The 18014-nt window shown below is 42.6% G+C and overlaps 1 protein-coding gene across 4 annotated transcripts in view; it reads right to left on the reverse strand.

The window, feature by feature from the left end:
• The window catches only part of stxbp5a (syntaxin binding protein 5a (tomosyn)), an 82237-nt gene that overhangs the window by 36272 nt on the left and 27951 nt on the right, over window positions 1–18014 (reverse strand). For all 4 annotated transcript variants that reach the window (XM_069515475.1, XM_069515474.1, XM_069515477.1 and 1 more), the window contains exons 4-6: window positions 13029–13110; window positions 11428–11528; window positions 2998–3132 (exon numbers count right to left, since the gene is read on the reverse strand). In XM_069515475.1, the coding sequence (XP_069371576.1) occupies window positions 2998–3132; window positions 11428–11528; window positions 13029–13110 (318 nt within the window). The remainder of the gene's footprint in view (window positions 1–2997; window positions 3133–11427; window positions 11529–13028; window positions 13111–18014) is intronic.

The following is an 18014-nucleotide window of genomic DNA, read 5'->3' on the forward strand; positions in this document are numbered from 1 at the left end:
GGTGTAGCTGACAGGGTTTTAGGTAAAGTTCTCAAATGATGCTTACACTCGCACTTTACAGTATTAAGCTGACAATAGTACTAATGAGAATCCCTGCAATGGTTTCCTTCATTTGAGGAAATTCAACCCACAGTTGCGATCGACAAAAATAAAGCAAATAATCAATCACAAACCTTGAATTTTGTGTCGCCCCACTAATTGGTACAGCTGTTATTGTGGTTAATTCAGCTCAAGTGCTACCTTCCACTGACAAGCAGACAAGATGACAAGCAGGGGTTAGAGGAGAACAATGACGGAGGTAGGGTCTGCACCCTCCTGACCGTTCACAGCTGGCACAGCAGAACAAGAGAGCAACCCTACACCTCTCTGATCTGCATCAAACCACAGAGACCCTCTCATACACTCACACAAATATGCAAACTCAGAGCATCTGCAACAAACCCGAGGAATCGATCCCTGGCACCGTCGCCGCCGCCATCGAGACATAATAATATGGCACAGAACAGCCAGGCGAGCGATTTACGCCTGAACCAAAAGATACGGGGAGCCTCATTTCCTCAAACTAATTGTGCAGAGCTACCGTTTGGATGGAAACAACGTTGTGTCAAAGAAAGTTTGGTGGCTTAACAAAGCTGTTAGGGGTGGCGGAGCACAATGCGAGGACAGATGATGGGTGGGTTTCTTCAGAGAGCAATTATTGTTACGGGTGGCCTGCAGAAACTGACGAGAGAGCAAAGAGGGGAGCAGATGCTGTATCTGTAAAGCCGTTTCCAGACAGGAACTACGGATGAAGATGTACAGACTTTCTCTTTCACACATACGCAGCAGAGAGATTCTCCAGGTCAGACGCATTCACAACAACAGGAACATGTCAGCAACAATCAGGTGAGGACTGGCTCCTCGATAGATCACCAAAATGTCTGGAATCTCAACGCCATCCTCCATCCATGGCGTCTTCTTTATTGTATTATTTTTGTTTAGCATCTACTTGCCCAGACAATAGCCATGGCCTCACTTGGACAATGTTTTGACCCTCTGACTGATCTGTGTTCTCACAATCAGCCCCTCCAGATAATTTCAGCAAAATAATAAGAGTTCAGTGCAAGTCTAAAAGCTTCAGAAAACCGAAAATATTGGGAGGTTGAGAAAGGCATAGGGTGAATATGCGGGTCAGTGTTTTGTATGAAAGTAACATTAGCCATAAAAAATATAACTGGTATCCTTTGTTGTTTTGAAAGTGCATGTCACTGGATTATTGCAAATATAAATGGAAATTTTGACTTTTATTATCTCAGACAAGCAACACAGTGAATGTTTAGAGGATGGAGGCTGTTTAAAGTTCCACTTACAGACTGTCTGACCTTTAGTTTGATGTGAAAGTGGCACAATGTCCAATTTCAAATTCTGAAGAAAACTCCAGCGTTTCAGATAAGGCTGCTTTTTAGCAACGTCCAGGCCGATGTGACCGAAGGGGATTTGTCATCAAAGCAAAAAATAGACAAGTTAAAGTAGAACTGGATGCAACCGTCACTCAGGTGAGATTTTCTCAGTTTGTGGTTCGTTTGTGACATCGAACAAGAAGTCAAACTCCTCTACTGGCAATGGGAAAGGGGTCAATCGCCTTTTTAGTGGGTTAATCCACATTTTAAAAAACCTGTGTATACCTGCTAATTTTGGTGTAAAAGAGGTACATCTAACTCCAGTCCATTATTTCAAGATGCGTCTGCTGATTACTTATTATTCCCAGTGGCTTTGCATGCACCAGATGTTTTTATAACCCAATAGTGGAAGTTTGTTTTTTCTATCTTTTCCTATGTCATGATCAAATGAGCACCTTTGGAATAGAGGTGATTTGTTGGGATAACCTGTGGGTGTTTGTGGTAAAAGCACTTTGAAAAGGAGAGAAGCGTACTGTAAAGGTGAAAGAGAGAAAGAAGAGATTAGAATTACACAAAAAGAGTGAAAGTTATTGCTCGTCCTTGTCAGGAAGAACCTCAGTATCGACCTTCTGATCTTATCTATCCTCCATCTCATCATTATCACTGCTTACCTTCCTCCTCTGCCCTCTTTTTTTCTTTAATTGAAAACCTCTCTCCGTCCTACACTCATCTGCACGTCTCCTTCCTTCCCCAAACCATCTTCTGCTATGCCCTCTGTTACCTGCATTTATCCTTCTGTCACCACTCTGTTCCTCTCCTCCATTACACACCCTCTCTGCATGTCCTTTTCCCAAGGCGAAAAATCCCTGTCTCATCCGACCCACTCCTCTCTGTCATACTCCCCTTCTCCTCCTCCTTCTCTTCCTCCCTCTCTCCCACCACTCACTCTCGACTTTCCTTCCCTGCAGCCCTGTCGACGAGACGAGACGTCTGTGTGTGCCATACACTGATCTCGGCAGACACCTGTTCCCCCCCCCTCTCCTCTCCATCCCTTCTCCTCTTATCCCTCTCTCTGAACACACACACACACCACAAACACACACACACACACACACACACACACACACACACACACACACACACAGGGAGTGGGGGATGTGGGGATGGCAAGAAGCAAAACGCTCCAGTGAATAATTTAAGTCGCTACAGCAGGGAACCAAAATGGAGCCTGTCAAACTGACAGATCCATTGAAACAGCGAGGAGACAGGTAGCTCACTACCTGAAGTCGGATACTGTGCCTGGAAATGATAGACTGACTAATGATTCTTTCTCATCTCATTACATTTAAACTACAATAACCTTTCGAAAGGCAAAATGCTGATTGCACAAACATCCCTCGCCTCACTTAAGGTGAATCAATAGACCCAGAGATCGGTGTTGCAGTATAGGCAATATGAGTTGGATTCATACAGAGTTCAAATATTGATCAGTGCATCAGCGATTTACTTTCCACACAGACCCCCTGCGTGTGGCAAAAATCTCGTAAATCACGCTGACGAGAAAAGCAATTGCAAAAGAAACTTTGAGGTGAAAAGGTGGGAGAGCGGCGACACTTACAGTTCGATGGCTTTGTTCCACATGATAACATAGCCTGAGAGCGTAAAGGACTCCACGTTGACGATGTGGATGTTCCCTCGTTCTGTGCCGATGTACAGCCACTTACTCTGGAAGGGCAGGTGGCAGTAAGTTATTCTGTGGAGAGACAGAGAGGAGACAAGCGTTAGTGAGCAACAGGGTGGACAAACGGGTACAGACAACCGAGAGACAGACTCTTGTTGAGAAATCACCCGACAACCTATTAACAGAAATAAATTATGCAAAACTTTGAGAGGATTATTTACCACTCCACCGGGTCAAAGCAGCGGCAACCAAAGAGATTTGAGTCATTCATTCAGCTCCTTGTCTGCGGACCTACAGGATACATGAGGCCAGAGACACCCATAATTCTCCTGTTTTCATCATCAACCCCCTAACCTCCTCCTTTCATCTATCCATCAGACTTAAGCTTAATGAGAGGTTATAAACCCTTCCCTCCTCAACTGCGGCTATCCATTCATCTTCTCATCCCTTTTTCATCATTTTGTTCTTTCATCCATCTTCCCATTCAACCTCCGATCCGTCTAAGGAATAATAATGTACAACCTTGGTAATCCAGCTCGCTAATATTTCAAGGTCGTCCAGCTCCGCCAGGGACCCTTTTTTTATTCTGTGCAGCAGAGTGAGCTACACCTGTGGACGCCGGCGGCCTGCGCCTTTAAGACGAGGCCCCCCCAATTTTCATCAGCTGGGAAAACCCGCCTAAGTAGGAAAAGGGAAATAAATCTGTAACCATTTCTTTTCACAGCACTTTGTTCTCTGTCCATTATTCATAGGAACAACACACTAGAGTGTTTTTACCCCGCAGATTAACTCACATTCAGAAATGGAATCACTCAGCACAACAAGTTTCATATTTGAATGTAATAACGGCTGTCAAAGACGGACTAAGTAGATATGTCAAAAAAATATATTACACTGAGAAAAAATACGATTTATCTTGACACTTTCCATACAAGTTGCTGTTCTTTTTACAAGGTTGTCTCCAGGAACCTCCAGCATGGTTAATATTTTATGATTAAAGGCTACATTTTTTTAAAGAAAATCTGACTTGAAGCACAAGATGTGTCTTATTATCTTTGACCAAAACCTATGAAATGAACTAAATGTAACAGGCAAGTCAGAAATGTCTGTGATTTTTTTAAATATAAAAATGGGACTTTTCCTCTGCTGGAAGAAAAAACTGTACACAAATGATATTTCCTCTTCTACATTGGTTCAGTGGTTCAGATGTATTTTGTAGAGGAGAGGGTTAAAAATGTATCAGTACTTTGAACACAAACTGGAGCAAACATGTCCTTGCATTGACCTTAAGTCCTGTGTGTTATAATGCTCACAGAGCTTGTATCGCCCGCTCTCTGTCTCTCCCACACTTTTGCTGCAGGGCTGTGTTGAGAGTAACACACACACACACACACAAACACACACACACCTCCCCTCTCTGTCCGGCTGCTGCGCTCTAACACATGAATATATTCATATTGCTGAGCAGAGTTGCTGGGCTACTTAACATAAATCTCATCCACACAGTCCAAACGTAGGAAAAGACACAACACGCAGGAGTAACACGACCTGGCCTGATCAAATGTGGGAGTTTTACCAGTTGCACATTTCAATCTCATCTGAGAGCAATAAGTCTTTTCACCCTGTTCACTGTTAATTTGCCAGGATTTTTTTGTAAAATCTCAACCAGGAGAGAAAATGTGTTTGCTCGTGCTAATTAGCTGTTTCTGACTATGTTTGATTTGAAGACAGTGTTGTAGGAGTATGAGCCGACTCACTGAAACATGGGCAGTTGATTGCTGAGTACACACTCACACTACAGACTCACTTAACCAGGCAAGATGACTAAGAGCAACATGACTTTTCATGACAACTTGTGGCGTCCTTATATCCAGTAGGCAGACTGTCGACTGGATTTAATGTCCTTTTTCCATCTGCACAAACAGATGTGCCTTGTCTATGTATATGAAGCTGGAGTGTGCTCATGTGCTAGTTTTCATGAATGTGATTTGTAAAATTAAAGCACAGCGTGTACAAATTGTTATTGTAATGTGCGTTTATATATTTGCGTTCATGCAGCTTCTCAGCTGCTGATATGAATAAGTGTAGTTATATGAGTTGAATGTAAATGTACGTTGCATACATGTGTGATCTGCACACATGTGCACATGCAAGCTCACTGATTAAGTGCTAAGAGAGCCAGTATTTGAGGGCCAACTGAGAGGCAGTGTCGGGAGCATAATTATACAAATTTGCTCGCAGTTTGTGAGAGTGTGTGTGTGTCTCTTGGGTGTGTGTGTTCGTGTGCATGCAAATACAAGTGTTTGTGTACTTCTGTGCATATCGCCGCGTTCACACTTGTTGTGCACGCACGAGTCTCCTGGTGAAATCTCCAGCTTCAAGTGGTCACGACACACAAAGGCAGCTGCCAGCTTGCAGGCTCAGGGCCAAACACATTGCCTCGGAAATGACAGATGCCTGCCGCACACAACACACTGAGGCTATCTGCACTTCAGGCTATAGTTGCATGAGAGCACGGTTCACTGCAAATTAACTGGGGAGGGGGGAAACTTTACAAAATCACAGTTTGTAAAACAGGGTTTTCTGTGATGTTCCCATCAAAGATAATCGTTGCCACAATGAACCAGCTTGTAATTACAAAATCATCAATTTGAAAACTTTGATCCAAACTGCCTTTATCTTGTTGTAGGTTCTCTCAATGAAAACATTTTTAGTAATTTGCCCTTCAGCAACGCACTGACCACTTACTGCCACTGTCTGACTATATAATAATGTGGTGGTAAAGGATGCTTTGGTTCCCCGTGTCATTGCTGCAGCAAAAACAATCATCACAGACATAATATAACATTAGGCTTTTCAATATAATGTAAAATTATTAAGCTATTGTATCATATTAATTGAAGAATTGTGTTCATGGTAATAGTACCACTCAAGTGGCAACCCACCATGACGTCATTCAAATTGCACTTTTTAAAGTCTCAAGTTTTGCATTTTGTTCAGTGCCATCCTGGTTTCTTTTAACCAGAAGTAACCAAGTGAGAATTCGGGTCAATTTCTGAAGGATCTTTACAGAAACAGTCTTTTAGGGGCTCTATCCTTCGGTCATTTGAAAGGGGAAAATACTTCCCAGGAACTTAATTTAGACCAAGCTCCCTGCAGCGTCTCAAAATAAACAGCTGTCATTTTCTGTTTAATAATCAAAGCAGCATCTTTTGATCCTCTATGATCGTATCTGCTCATCTCAAATGATCGGAACATTTGACATTTTACACTTATTAAGAGAACATACTCCTTTCAGCAAATATTTAGACGAAGACAACATAGATGACACACACACACACACACACACACACACACACACACACACACAGTTTCTCTCAAGCACTGCACCCTCCCTCTCCGCTACACACAGACAGGGCGCACCAAAAATTAATTAAAGTATGTTCCTTTATCATTAATTACAGCAATGTAAAAGTTAGTTCACCCACACAGTGTTTTAATATATGCACTGGTACAGTTAGAAGGTCAAGTAGGAGGAAAAAGGGATTAAAAAAAAGTTCTGGAGGGTTATAATACTAGATCAACAGTCCTGAAGTAACCTTACTCAGTGAAATATCTCAGAGTAAACTCCGCTCTAGTGAATAATTCATTTTTATCAACCATTTTCAGTCATTTACTTGATGCCGTACCAACAACGACAAAGTACTAAGAAGATATCTTTAGGATTTTAGTGCCGTCTTCAAAAATACTTTTATGTTGTTTGATTATCAACATGAAGCGACTGAGGCGTTTCCAGAGACAGAGACTCCAGCAGCTCAACCCAAATATATCAAGAACACACTGCTCCGATAAACAAAACCTCCTTAAAAAGATCAAGTCTCATTTGTGTGAGTGGTAGGTGTGAAGAAGTGTGGCCTAGCCCCCCCCCCCCCCCCACCTATTATCTCCCATCATATCACCCTGCATTGACGAAAGCATCTGAATCTGCAGTGCATTCCTGTGAGGCCGGGAGGTGACGAGAGCAACCTACGCCAGAATGACTCGACAGGATTTCTTTTTTGCGCTCGCTGCATCCCCACGCTCCAGCCCACAGACTGACTCACCGCTCTCTGGCTGATGCCCAGTCTGTCTCAACTCCTCCTCTCCTCCCTTCTCTCCTCTCTCCTACAGCCTGTGATCTGATGTGAATGGATGCTGACGCTGGGAGGGCTTTCCGCCACGCTGCTTTCACCCATCAACGATGATTCTCAGCAGTGGGGGGGGAGGAGAGAAAGAAGGTGGGGAAGGTGGGGATCTGTTTGGAATGGGTCCTCATGATGGGCAGACTTCAAGGGTGAATACTTTTTATTTAGAGTAATAAATGTTTGAAAAAGTAAAAGCTACTGGAGGAATGTTTGGCAGCATTTTCAGGCTGTACTGACATTAAACCTTTTTATTAGTTTCGTCCTTGTCAACAGTGAAAGTGCTTTTATAATTAAATTGCTAATCTAATCTTTTCTGATGCTAGCTGGCTTAAAGAAAGATGCAGTACAGTCAATGTCTTGCTAACGGTAAGATAAGAAAATAAATACCACTCACTACCACTAGTCTGTGATCTAATGTTGCATTCAAGTGGGCGTGTTTACAGTTTTTGCGACAAGAGTCCGCACGAAGGCGGGATCTCTTTTGGTTTTCACGACCTTGAACTTACAAAAACACATGTTGTGTTGAGTGGACAGGTGAATTATTTTTCATTGCACTATATAACTCACAATCAACCCCTCTGTCACGTCCTGTCTACACTTTCTTGTGGTATTTTGCGTTTATTTATTATCAGTCACCATACACATCCATTTATATTTTACTCCCTGCCTTTGAGTTTTTCTTGTGTCTAGTTTCTTCCTCGTAGTTAAATCAGTCCTCGTCTCTTTCTCCTCCAGTTGCCAGAACACACACAGCATGTGTTTGGACCATTTCTCTTTGGACTATTTGGTTGTTGGATTTCTTCCTGTTCAGAATTGAATGTGTTTGCCAGTTTTTGGACGGCTCTGACTCCAACCTCCTGTGTGGCTTTGACCCTCCCAGCTGTAAATTCACAAATTTGCATTGTTTATCATGTACAGATCAAATAAACCAACGCTAATGTGTTGAATAGCATGTTTTAAGTGTAGCTTTATTTTTGAACACTGGAAGCTGTTTACCCATGATTCAAGTCTTAATGCTCCAACACACAGACACAAACGTGATGTAAAAGCTCGAAATCTATGTGATAACAAACTCTGTGGTTAATAATGTACCTAGAAGTATTTGGGTCAGTTTAAACACAAGTGCTTCATTTGGCTTGTGCCAGGCTGTTGTTTCTTTATATTCTGTTGCACCCTGTTAGGAAGCTGTCGCCGCAGTTCTGGTTGGGTGACTGTGCTTGTGTTGATGTAGGAAATGGCTGCCCTGTCCTCTTCACCCTGACAAGTTGAAGTCAAGCTGAGAAACAAAGCAGCAAAGGTGGTGCTCGACGAAAAAGTCCCTTAGAGGTTTTACAAATCTGTCGGTTTCAATCCTGCAAAAAATCTCCACTACTTCTTCAACAACGACTGAATGATGGTCTTCTAATAGCCACTTGGAAATGCAACCTCATGGGTTTTCTTTTGACAACTGTATTAAAAAGTCTTGATCGGGACAACAAGAGCTCGGCGCACATTCGAGAAAAACGAGGTTAAAGATATAATTGCAGATTTCTAAGTCAGAGGAGGTATTACTAGCTTATCAGAGTGCAAGACACTTTGCTGAACTGTGTGATAAGAACGCTGAAAAGAAAAGGGCCAAACAAAACCCTGAGTGTCTCATCAAGTGTGAAGCTGGCCTGCAGAGTTGTGTAGCACAAAGTGTTACGATAAGATAGAAAATAAGAAGAAAGTTTAATAAGTCCTACCAGTGCTAAATAAATGTAAAGGAAATGAAAAGAAAAAAATTGGAAGCCGTTTGCAAAAATCTCAGTTTTAGTGGACGAGACGCCAAAGGAAAGTATCCAGGGGATTAATTGGTAGATCCAGGATTTTTTTTAACATTCCTCAACTATTTCTCATGACAAATACATAATTTAGGGAATCAGACCATCTTCCTTTTTGCTCTGATATTTCTACTTCAGGAGCAAGACAATAATGTGTAAAATTGCTCGGCCTTAGCAGAGCTCTACGCTCCACTGAGTGTCGTTCTAGTTTATAAGCCCCTAAGGTTGCCAGGTCTTGATGCACATCATCAAAGTTTAAAGCCCGTCAACATCATCAGGTGATGTTACGTCTCTACTCCCCAACAACGATGTGCGTCTACGTTCAAACTGCAATTTTCTCACGTTCACTTCTCGGATCAGCACAGCACGACACCACTCCTGTGCTTTGACTGCTTACGTGACTATGCAGAGACTGGGACTATGTGAGACAGCAAAGCCCTCAGGTAAAACCGTTGTAAGAGGCCGAACATTATTTCTTAAATATTAGTATCTTGTCCTCTAATCGTCCAGTCTGTACTTATTACGTATGGATGAGGAGTGAAAGGCTGAATTCGTCCTTTTCAATTTTTAACCAAGGATGAAGAGTAGACTTACAACTGCTCATCCTCCTCCGTCCTCTCACCTTTTCTTTTTTACCTCACAAGCATCATTTTCTGTTTCTTCCACTTGCTGCTATTACTTTACTTTCCTCTCCCTAATGTCTCTGGTGACTTTGCAGCGTCTTCGCCTCATCTTTTCGTCCCCTCACTTTAACTCGGCTCCTCTTCAGATGCTGTGTCTCAGGGTCGTTGCGTTGGATGGCAGTGCTTTCTAAATGTCAGAGGCGGTCAAGCACCTCCGCAAGAACACAACCCGCCCTAAAAGTCGCTGCTGGCCACCTGTCCATCACATCAGCGTTGTCACAAATCATCAGCTGTGACGCTTTAACCCGTGAACCACTTTTCACGATGACAGATCAGTGGCCAGTGATATGATTGCGTCTGATGGGTTATCACTGCATTTGTGATTGGAGGAGACAGTGGACAGCGACTTCCTGGAAGTGAAGTGATTTTGCATTTTCGCTTCATTTGAAATTGGAAAGAATGCTCCATAAGGTTTCCTGGCTGTTTTGCATGTTCGGGTTCAGCTTTTGACTATGCGATGATTAACATTTTGCAACCTTGCTGACTTGTTGCAAAATTCTATTATCATCATGTTAATACTGCAAGACGGAGCAGTTATTAATTCAGCGTTGGGGACTTCAAGGACAGACTGAAAAATATTATTTGAGAGTTGACTGCTATGTTATTAAAAAGAAGAAAGATTATATATGCTGCTCACGTGTAGATGCACGTGCTTGTAAAATAACTTTGATAGTTTGTCAGCCAAACATCAATTCTTGGACGTTGTGGTATCCATGGTACATCATCAACGAGAAGAAATGTAAAAAATGACCCTGCAGGCACAGTGTACATTAGTGATATTGATGAGATACTAACGCTAGTCAAGGCAGCAAAGTGTTAAAGCTGAGGAGAAATTCATCACGAGCCTGTTTGGACTCTCTGAAGGTTAATTATCTTGGCATACTGAAGTCAAGAGAGCCGAGTGGTTTCTTCAAAAAACCTTATGATATGCCTTTAAACATTATTAGTAATAATACATGGTGTGTAAGTACTTAATAAACTCAAACGTATAAAATCATCTGTAAAATGGTTCCTGAAAATAAAAATGGGCACAGACTCAGTCACCGTCCTCAAGCGTGTGTATTTATGTTCCTGTGAGTGTGTGTGTGTGGGCAGCTGCAGATACTAATTGCTTGTTTATAGTTTGTGCGTTTGTGTGTAGTATCCGGCTGGTGTAAAGCTTCAGGTGCTTGGGTGGGTTCACACCTGTGGCCCAGTGATGGGGAAGCCTCAGAGGCAGAGCGAGTGACCCAAAATAACGAGTGTTTAGTTTAGAGGCCAGCAGCAATAGAGAGAAACAGACAGAGAGAGAGAGAGAGAGAGAGAGAGAGAGAGAGAGAGAGAGAGAGAGAGAGAGAGAGAGAGAGAGAGCATCAGCTAATTCATCTCCTCCTTTGCCCTGTGCACAGTCCTGCAGGCGCATGGACACATTTGCCAAACGGAACGCCGTCTGCTTGCATACAGCGTGGCAGTCGGCGAAAATCTAACATTCGCACACACAACTGTGACACTGCTCCCTGCTCCGAGAGCCACGGTTCATGTTGCACCAGAGCGAGTGTGACAGCCTAATTGAGGAGGGAGAGGACAAACTGAGAGAGAAAGAAAAGGGAGAGTGGCAGCAAGATGGACACATCGACTGCAGGCTTCCGCACCATTTGCTTTAGTGTGTGTGTGTGTGTGTGTGTGTGTGTGTGTGTGTGTGTGTGTGTGTGTGTGTACCTCTCTCTGTTGAACTTAAGGGAGTGAAGGATGGCGGGTCTCTTCTGCCTCAGGTTCCACAGGTGGACGCTGTCGTCGGCCAGAGCACTAACCAGTGCTCCCTGTCATAAAAGAGGAGACATTCATCTAATATTCACAATTAAAGATTATAAATCCAAAAACGCATGCGTCATAATTGTTATAAATGCAGGTACGAACGACAGAGATGTCCACACGCATATCCACAGACCGTACATTTTGTTTCTGACGTGCATGAGTCAGACTTCATTCTCGGATTTTAAATCAGGCAGCTTCCTCCCAGGTCGCGATGATGATTCATTAGATGTATATGAGTGTATGTGTGCATGTAGGAGGCACTAAAAATCATCTCCCTCTCCCTCAGGGTATGTTTGAGCTGCTGAGTCACAGTCAGACACACACACACACACACACACACACACACACACACACTGGAGCTGACCATGAAATGCTGAATTTCTCATACATATAAAGTTAGTCAGGACAAGTAAGTCAAACTCTGCTCTGCTCTTTTCCATATAAATCAGAAAATGCTGTCTGTATTCAATACAAGTTTCCAGCTTGTCACTCAACACTTGACAATGCGACAGGAAGAGAAATGTCTATTTTATCTGAATCTATGAGTTGTTCAAAAACGGCTGGATGAGTTATTGGTTTCCACATATCTGTGATGTGTTACACTGTGACAACAGCTTGTTTTAATGTATTCCTAATGTTATGTCCTCCTTTGACAAAGGTTAATAATTTATATATACCACATGAATATATAATCATTATTCATTTGATTATATGAAGATGTTTACCAAGAGAATGTCAGAAATACAGGTTTCTTGGTTTGAGTTATACAGACTTTACCTGGGGCTTTGTTAGAGGGCTTGTCAGATTAGCCACCAGGCGTGCATTATGCAGATGCCCCCAGAAGCATCAGCTGGACTACTGACAAAGTATTTAAAGACCTTTCTGTGAGGGAGAGGACCTCCCTATATGACACACTAGAGGAAAGAAACACTGAAAATCCACATGTCTCCTGAAGCGTCAATATTTTATGTTTTAATACAAGCAGCAATGACAGCGGACTGTCCGTGCCAACTTTCAGTACTCAACGGTCTTAAAAACGTAATGCTAAGAAGACAGTAGTTCTCTGTACTCACAAACTACTAAGAACCACTACACCCAGCTCTACTGAATCCAGGGGAATTTGGACAAATGACCGTTTCGGCAGCGACAGCTCACTGTGTTAAACACGGAACAAGAGGAGAGAGATGAGCAGATAAGGCAGCTGAGCTATTTCACACAACCAGTGAGATCATTCATCCAGCCTCACTTCCAATGGCACACACAGTAGGAACCATTTTTTTGAACATTTTACGGGTGGAATGCGATTACCAGGGATGAACATCCATGAATCAGCCCGCAGGACTTTCCACAGACTAAAGTGGAACACTAGGGCAGAGTAAGAACTTTTTTTTTTTCATGCGATAACACCATCACCCCTGGAGTCAGCTTTGTAACACAGCACTACTCACTGGTGAGTGCACACATATCACTGGAGTCATCTTCTTTTCTTTTTTTTTTAAACTTACCTCATTGATGAGAAACTGCAGCTGAATGACGGCAGCTCCGCTCTCGTGCTGACAGTAACACTCCACCCCTGGACGGCCAAACCTGAAAGGTTCTCAGTCAAGGACCATATAGTAGCACACACAGAATGTATCAACAGGACCAGTAGTACCTTGTTTGTGTAGCCCAGTAACAACCGCAACTCAACCACATGTCTTTTTCTTTTTTTGGCAAATATGGTGCTCACGAAAAAGCGCCTCAGCATTTTAAGGTCATTTGCTCCTCGCTACACCCGATTCAAAGGTCTTGACATCTGTTAGCTGGTTACCTACTGGGAAGGAAAATGGAATATCCACAGTGACATTTTTATGGTCTACCAGCAGAGCTTGAACGTATTCATCACCAACAACAAGGGAGGATCTTCAGATTGCAGCAGTGACCTTTCAGAAACCCCAGCATGCCCCGTACATCCCATTCCTTTCCTGAAAGCACGAAAAGATGAAAATATTCTAATTATGCAACAACTCGTTATGTCATCCCAGCCTGTCGAGTTTTCTCTTGCCACCATCACAGTATGCCTGCTCTTGGCTTTATGGGTCTCTTGTAAATAATATTATAATGAGTCCAGTTTGGCATGAGATAACTTCTATTCGGATTTGACGCTATTTAACTACAATTGACTTTACTCATGAGCCCTGCAGTCTTCAGCATTTTTGAGAATATGTTCTTCAAAATGTAGGCACACTGGGGCCAATTACACAAAGAGTTTGTGCAATTCAAGTGTTCATAATGACTTGGAAATAATGCTGTTATCAAGGAAAAAGTGGCATGTTAGACAAAAGAACGAGAGATTGCAGAGAGATCGATAACTTTGATAGAAGATGCAGAAGACGGAGGAAACAGGCAGGAGGATGGAGGCTGGTGAAAAAAAAAGGAAGGAGAGGAAGAAAGAAGGAAGGAAAGGAGTGACATCGAATAATGAGCTCCTCTTCCGGGAAAGAGTGAATAGGTGAGCTTACTGATTATTTCCACTCATTCCTCCCGTGAGTCTCCGGACTGAAGTGGGGGGGTGGCAGTTTTTCATACAGGGGGCACATAGAGGTATAGCACCCCAGGGGCGACACTATTGCTCATCATTAGTGTATATGTGAGTGTGTGTGTGTGTGTGTGTGTGGTGATATAAGGGCACGAGGTGGCACGTGACCAGGTACTGTAAATTGCCTACAGTGCTATCCAGCTAAAACACAGTTTGAGACGCAGCTACTTGTGAATACAGATTGATCAGGATGATCTCTCGTGCGTTTACATCCACGCAGAAAGAAAACCCCATCAACTGTTGGTAATGATGATGGAAGCAACAAGAAAACAAGAATCTAATTCAGACGCCAACGGTCGAGTCCTCCTCTCTCCCACAGTGCAAACTGCCCCGTCAGCTCCACAGAAACACAGCAGTGTAATTTATTAAGCTGTAATGAATGTAACCATTCCTGAGGTGTGGATAAAGACAGTCTGCACCACACAGAGCTGGTTTCTCTGCAGCCGAACGTCCTTCTATACATTCATTTTACCTTGAAACTGAAGTCAACTGTTTTTATCCCCTTTTCTTTCCTTTGTTCTTCCTTTACTAGGTTCAATCTCATCTCATGGCTTCTATTTCATATTCGGCATCAAGGTGTAAAATCATATCTGTGCTAAAAGTTGTTACGATCGATATTCTTCGTGTCATGTAGGAATGACTCCAGAGAATTAGAGGGAAAATCTGAGAGGGTGCCCCCATCAGAGGTTTTTCTAGATTCATCCCAATAAGTAAGAATAAGAATATTGATCATGACAGCTTTAAGCTCAGCCCCAATATGGAGGCTTGCAACAGCCACAGCTTCAATTTTGACCCGGCCCTTAGCACACCTCAGCGGGTCATTTCCATTCTCTCTCCTCATTTCACTCTTACTGTAAAAAAAAACAAAATGCCTGAAAGCATATCTTTAGAAGACGAGCTCTCAGAGAGTCTTATCTCGCTTTATCTCAACATGATGAAGTGGAATAAAAATACCCAGATCTGATCCAAAATGTAATACTTTCTTCCGTGGGTCATGCCCCACCCCTCCAGGCTGTATCATGTAAATCGCTTTAGTAGTTTTTGAGATATCCTGCTGATGAAAACATCACCTCCTTGGCCGAAGTAAATATCGCCTGACTCTGCAGCTTTTTTGCATATTTCAGCTCAGTGTGTTGGTCTGGATTCGCTCTCACCAGGCTCATCAGCATCATTTTCATCTGTTTTCAAAAAGGGGGTAAAAAAAACTGTACAGTTTCTGCCCAGTCCCAAACATCAGACACACATACTTGGCGACCAGCTGGTGAACACAGTGGAGCTTTCACAGAGAGCCAGATATTTCCCTTGGGAGTTAGTGGAGCCTGGAACTGAGCTGAAAGGACGGTGAAAACTGGTTTTGCATTCTTTCATATGCCTGTTAACAAAAACTCACAATGGTGAATATCAAATGTTTTGTGTAAATTACTCTGGAGGTGCTACATGCTATATTAAAGTGCTGAATCTTAGTCTGACTGTCAATCCAACCTTAAGCTTCAACACAAAGAGTGTGGGGGTCGATCTTAAACCATCATGTTCTCAAAGGACATGCTGGTTCTCTTCCAATCAGCTATCAGAATGATAGAGTCTCTGTTCTGCCTGCAAAGCTGCTCTTCAACTCATCAGGTGGATTAACCTTTGCCCTCGACTTGCTTAAAGGACTACAGTCAGACTGGATTTCAGCCAGTAAACCACCCAACATCAAGTCAGTGACGATCAGGATGTCCAGCTTTCTCCATCTTTTACCTCCAGGAAATCATGAACTTTCTACTAAACAAACACTGCAGGACACGGAGGAAGCAGACTTGTAACTTCTTGGGAAAAAAGTTAAATCATTGGTCTCAACATCTATACGTAAAGTGAAGAAACCCGGTACCCAAATATTCAACTATACAGCGTAACAAAAAGAGCAGGGATGATATATTAGTTGGCTGATAACCTTGGTCTTTATGAGCCTTTCACAAATATAATGAGATGTGCCAACATGAAAACATTAATTATACAAAATAAAAAATGTGCAATTTAACAATTTATGTTAAAAATATGATTTCTTTTCTCCTCAAGTTCTTTCTCTAATTAGATTAGGTTAAGGTATTTATAATAAAGTTTAAGATTAAACTGTAAAATATCAAGCCTTATTTACATTTCTTTGCAAATGCATATATAACAACTATACCAATGTATAGGTATCTCAACTTTTATAATCCTATCGCCATCCATCCCAAAAGTCCATATCGGTCGGGCTCTATTAATGAGGCTTCAGTTGGATTGAAGCATTTTATGTGGGATTTAATCCAAATACAGCTCGATCCTGATCACCAGGAGAGGATCATTTTGCTCAAATTCACTTTGATGTGTATCAGCATCCTCCATATCTGACATTGTTAGCTGTGTCTGAGAAGCTGTGTACTAGAAATTTCTCCTGTGTGAACATTGAAAGGTTGCACCGTCCTCATGCAGCCTGCAGCTCGCTGATCTGCTTCCACGATGCAACAGTACGCCACGTACGCCTCGAGCATTACCACAGTAACTGAAGCACATGGGTCAACGATGCCTGAACACATAAACCCAAGCTGACCACTTGAAAATAACAGTGTCAACATACAGTCATTAATATTGGATTTGTGAAAGGGGAGAGAGGAAAAAAATGAATAAAGCTTGGAAAAATTCCGAGGAAGCTAAAATCAACTCAATATCCTGGACCTGAGAGAGAGACAGGGAGAGAAATAAAAAAGCAAGAGGCTCATTTTGTATTTTTTGTTCTACATTCACCGATACGTCCTCACAAGTTCATCAAATACCACATGAGACACATTTCTCATAATAAACAGCACAAATTCATCAATATGAAGAGGAAGTTCACCGAAGACTACTGATGTTTGCAGGTCTCAGCAGCGTTTTTCAAATAAATTGAAACATGTCGGGAGGTCACTGCTGCACTGAAGCATCATAGACTGGAAAACAAAAAGCTCTCTGACTTTAAGAGAGAGGTAAATCACTGTACCAGCGGGCGGATGAGGACGGAGGACCCCAGCGCTGACCTATACTCGCACTTGACATGGTACGGCCGCCCTCCTTCTGGATACTGCTGCTGGCCTAAGTCTAGTGGAGGGCCACTGAGCAAGCTTAGATCAGCTCATTTAATGGGGATCATAATGTGCTGTGTACTACATCTAAAAGCTTTAATTATGTTTCCAAGCTCAGAAAGGGGAAGTGAAAAAAAATAGTCTCCAACGAATCACTCATTGTAGATGAAGGTTATAATCTATCCATTATCTACTGCTTATCCTTTGAGGGTCTCTGGGGAAGCCGCAGCTAATCCCTGCTGACATTGGGTGAGAGGCAGGATACACCCTGGAGATGACGCCAGGGCAACATTGGAGACAAACAGCCACTTACAGTTACACCTACTACCAATATAGTCTCCAATTAACCTGACCCTGATTTGCACGTCTTTGGATTCTGCAAGGAAGTCGGAGTACCCAGAGAAAACCCACGCAGAGAGAGGGAGAACCTGCAAACCCCACAGAGACAGAGCCTGGCTGAATAGAGTAATGGTACATTTACTAGTAAGTCTCTAGAAAAGCAAATATGGCTACAAACTGTTTTACCAATGCTTCATGTTATTCTTGGACTTGTAGCTGTGTCCAAATTCACATGAACAAAGGTCACTCACACAGATTCCGAATGACGGGTACAAAGAACTGCATTGCATGCCACAACTGCAGCAAAACAATGAGATCTGACAGTCTGCGTGGATGGTAAAAGCATTACGGACCACAGCACGTGTCTCTAGTAGCGCAATAGTGTACACATGCACGGGGCAAATAGCGCTGCAAGTAGCACATAGCCCACCAAAGTTAGAGATCTCTTGTGTTATTATGAGAAGTGTGTAAAACTGATTTGGCTTAGTTATGAA

Source organism: Paralichthys olivaceus, chromosome 19 (assembly GCF_024713975.1).
Source record: "Paralichthys olivaceus isolate ysfri-2021 chromosome 19, ASM2471397v2, whole genome shotgun sequence".
In the NCBI taxonomy this organism is placed as follows: Eukaryota; Metazoa; Chordata; class Actinopteri; order Pleuronectiformes; family Paralichthyidae; genus Paralichthys; species Paralichthys olivaceus.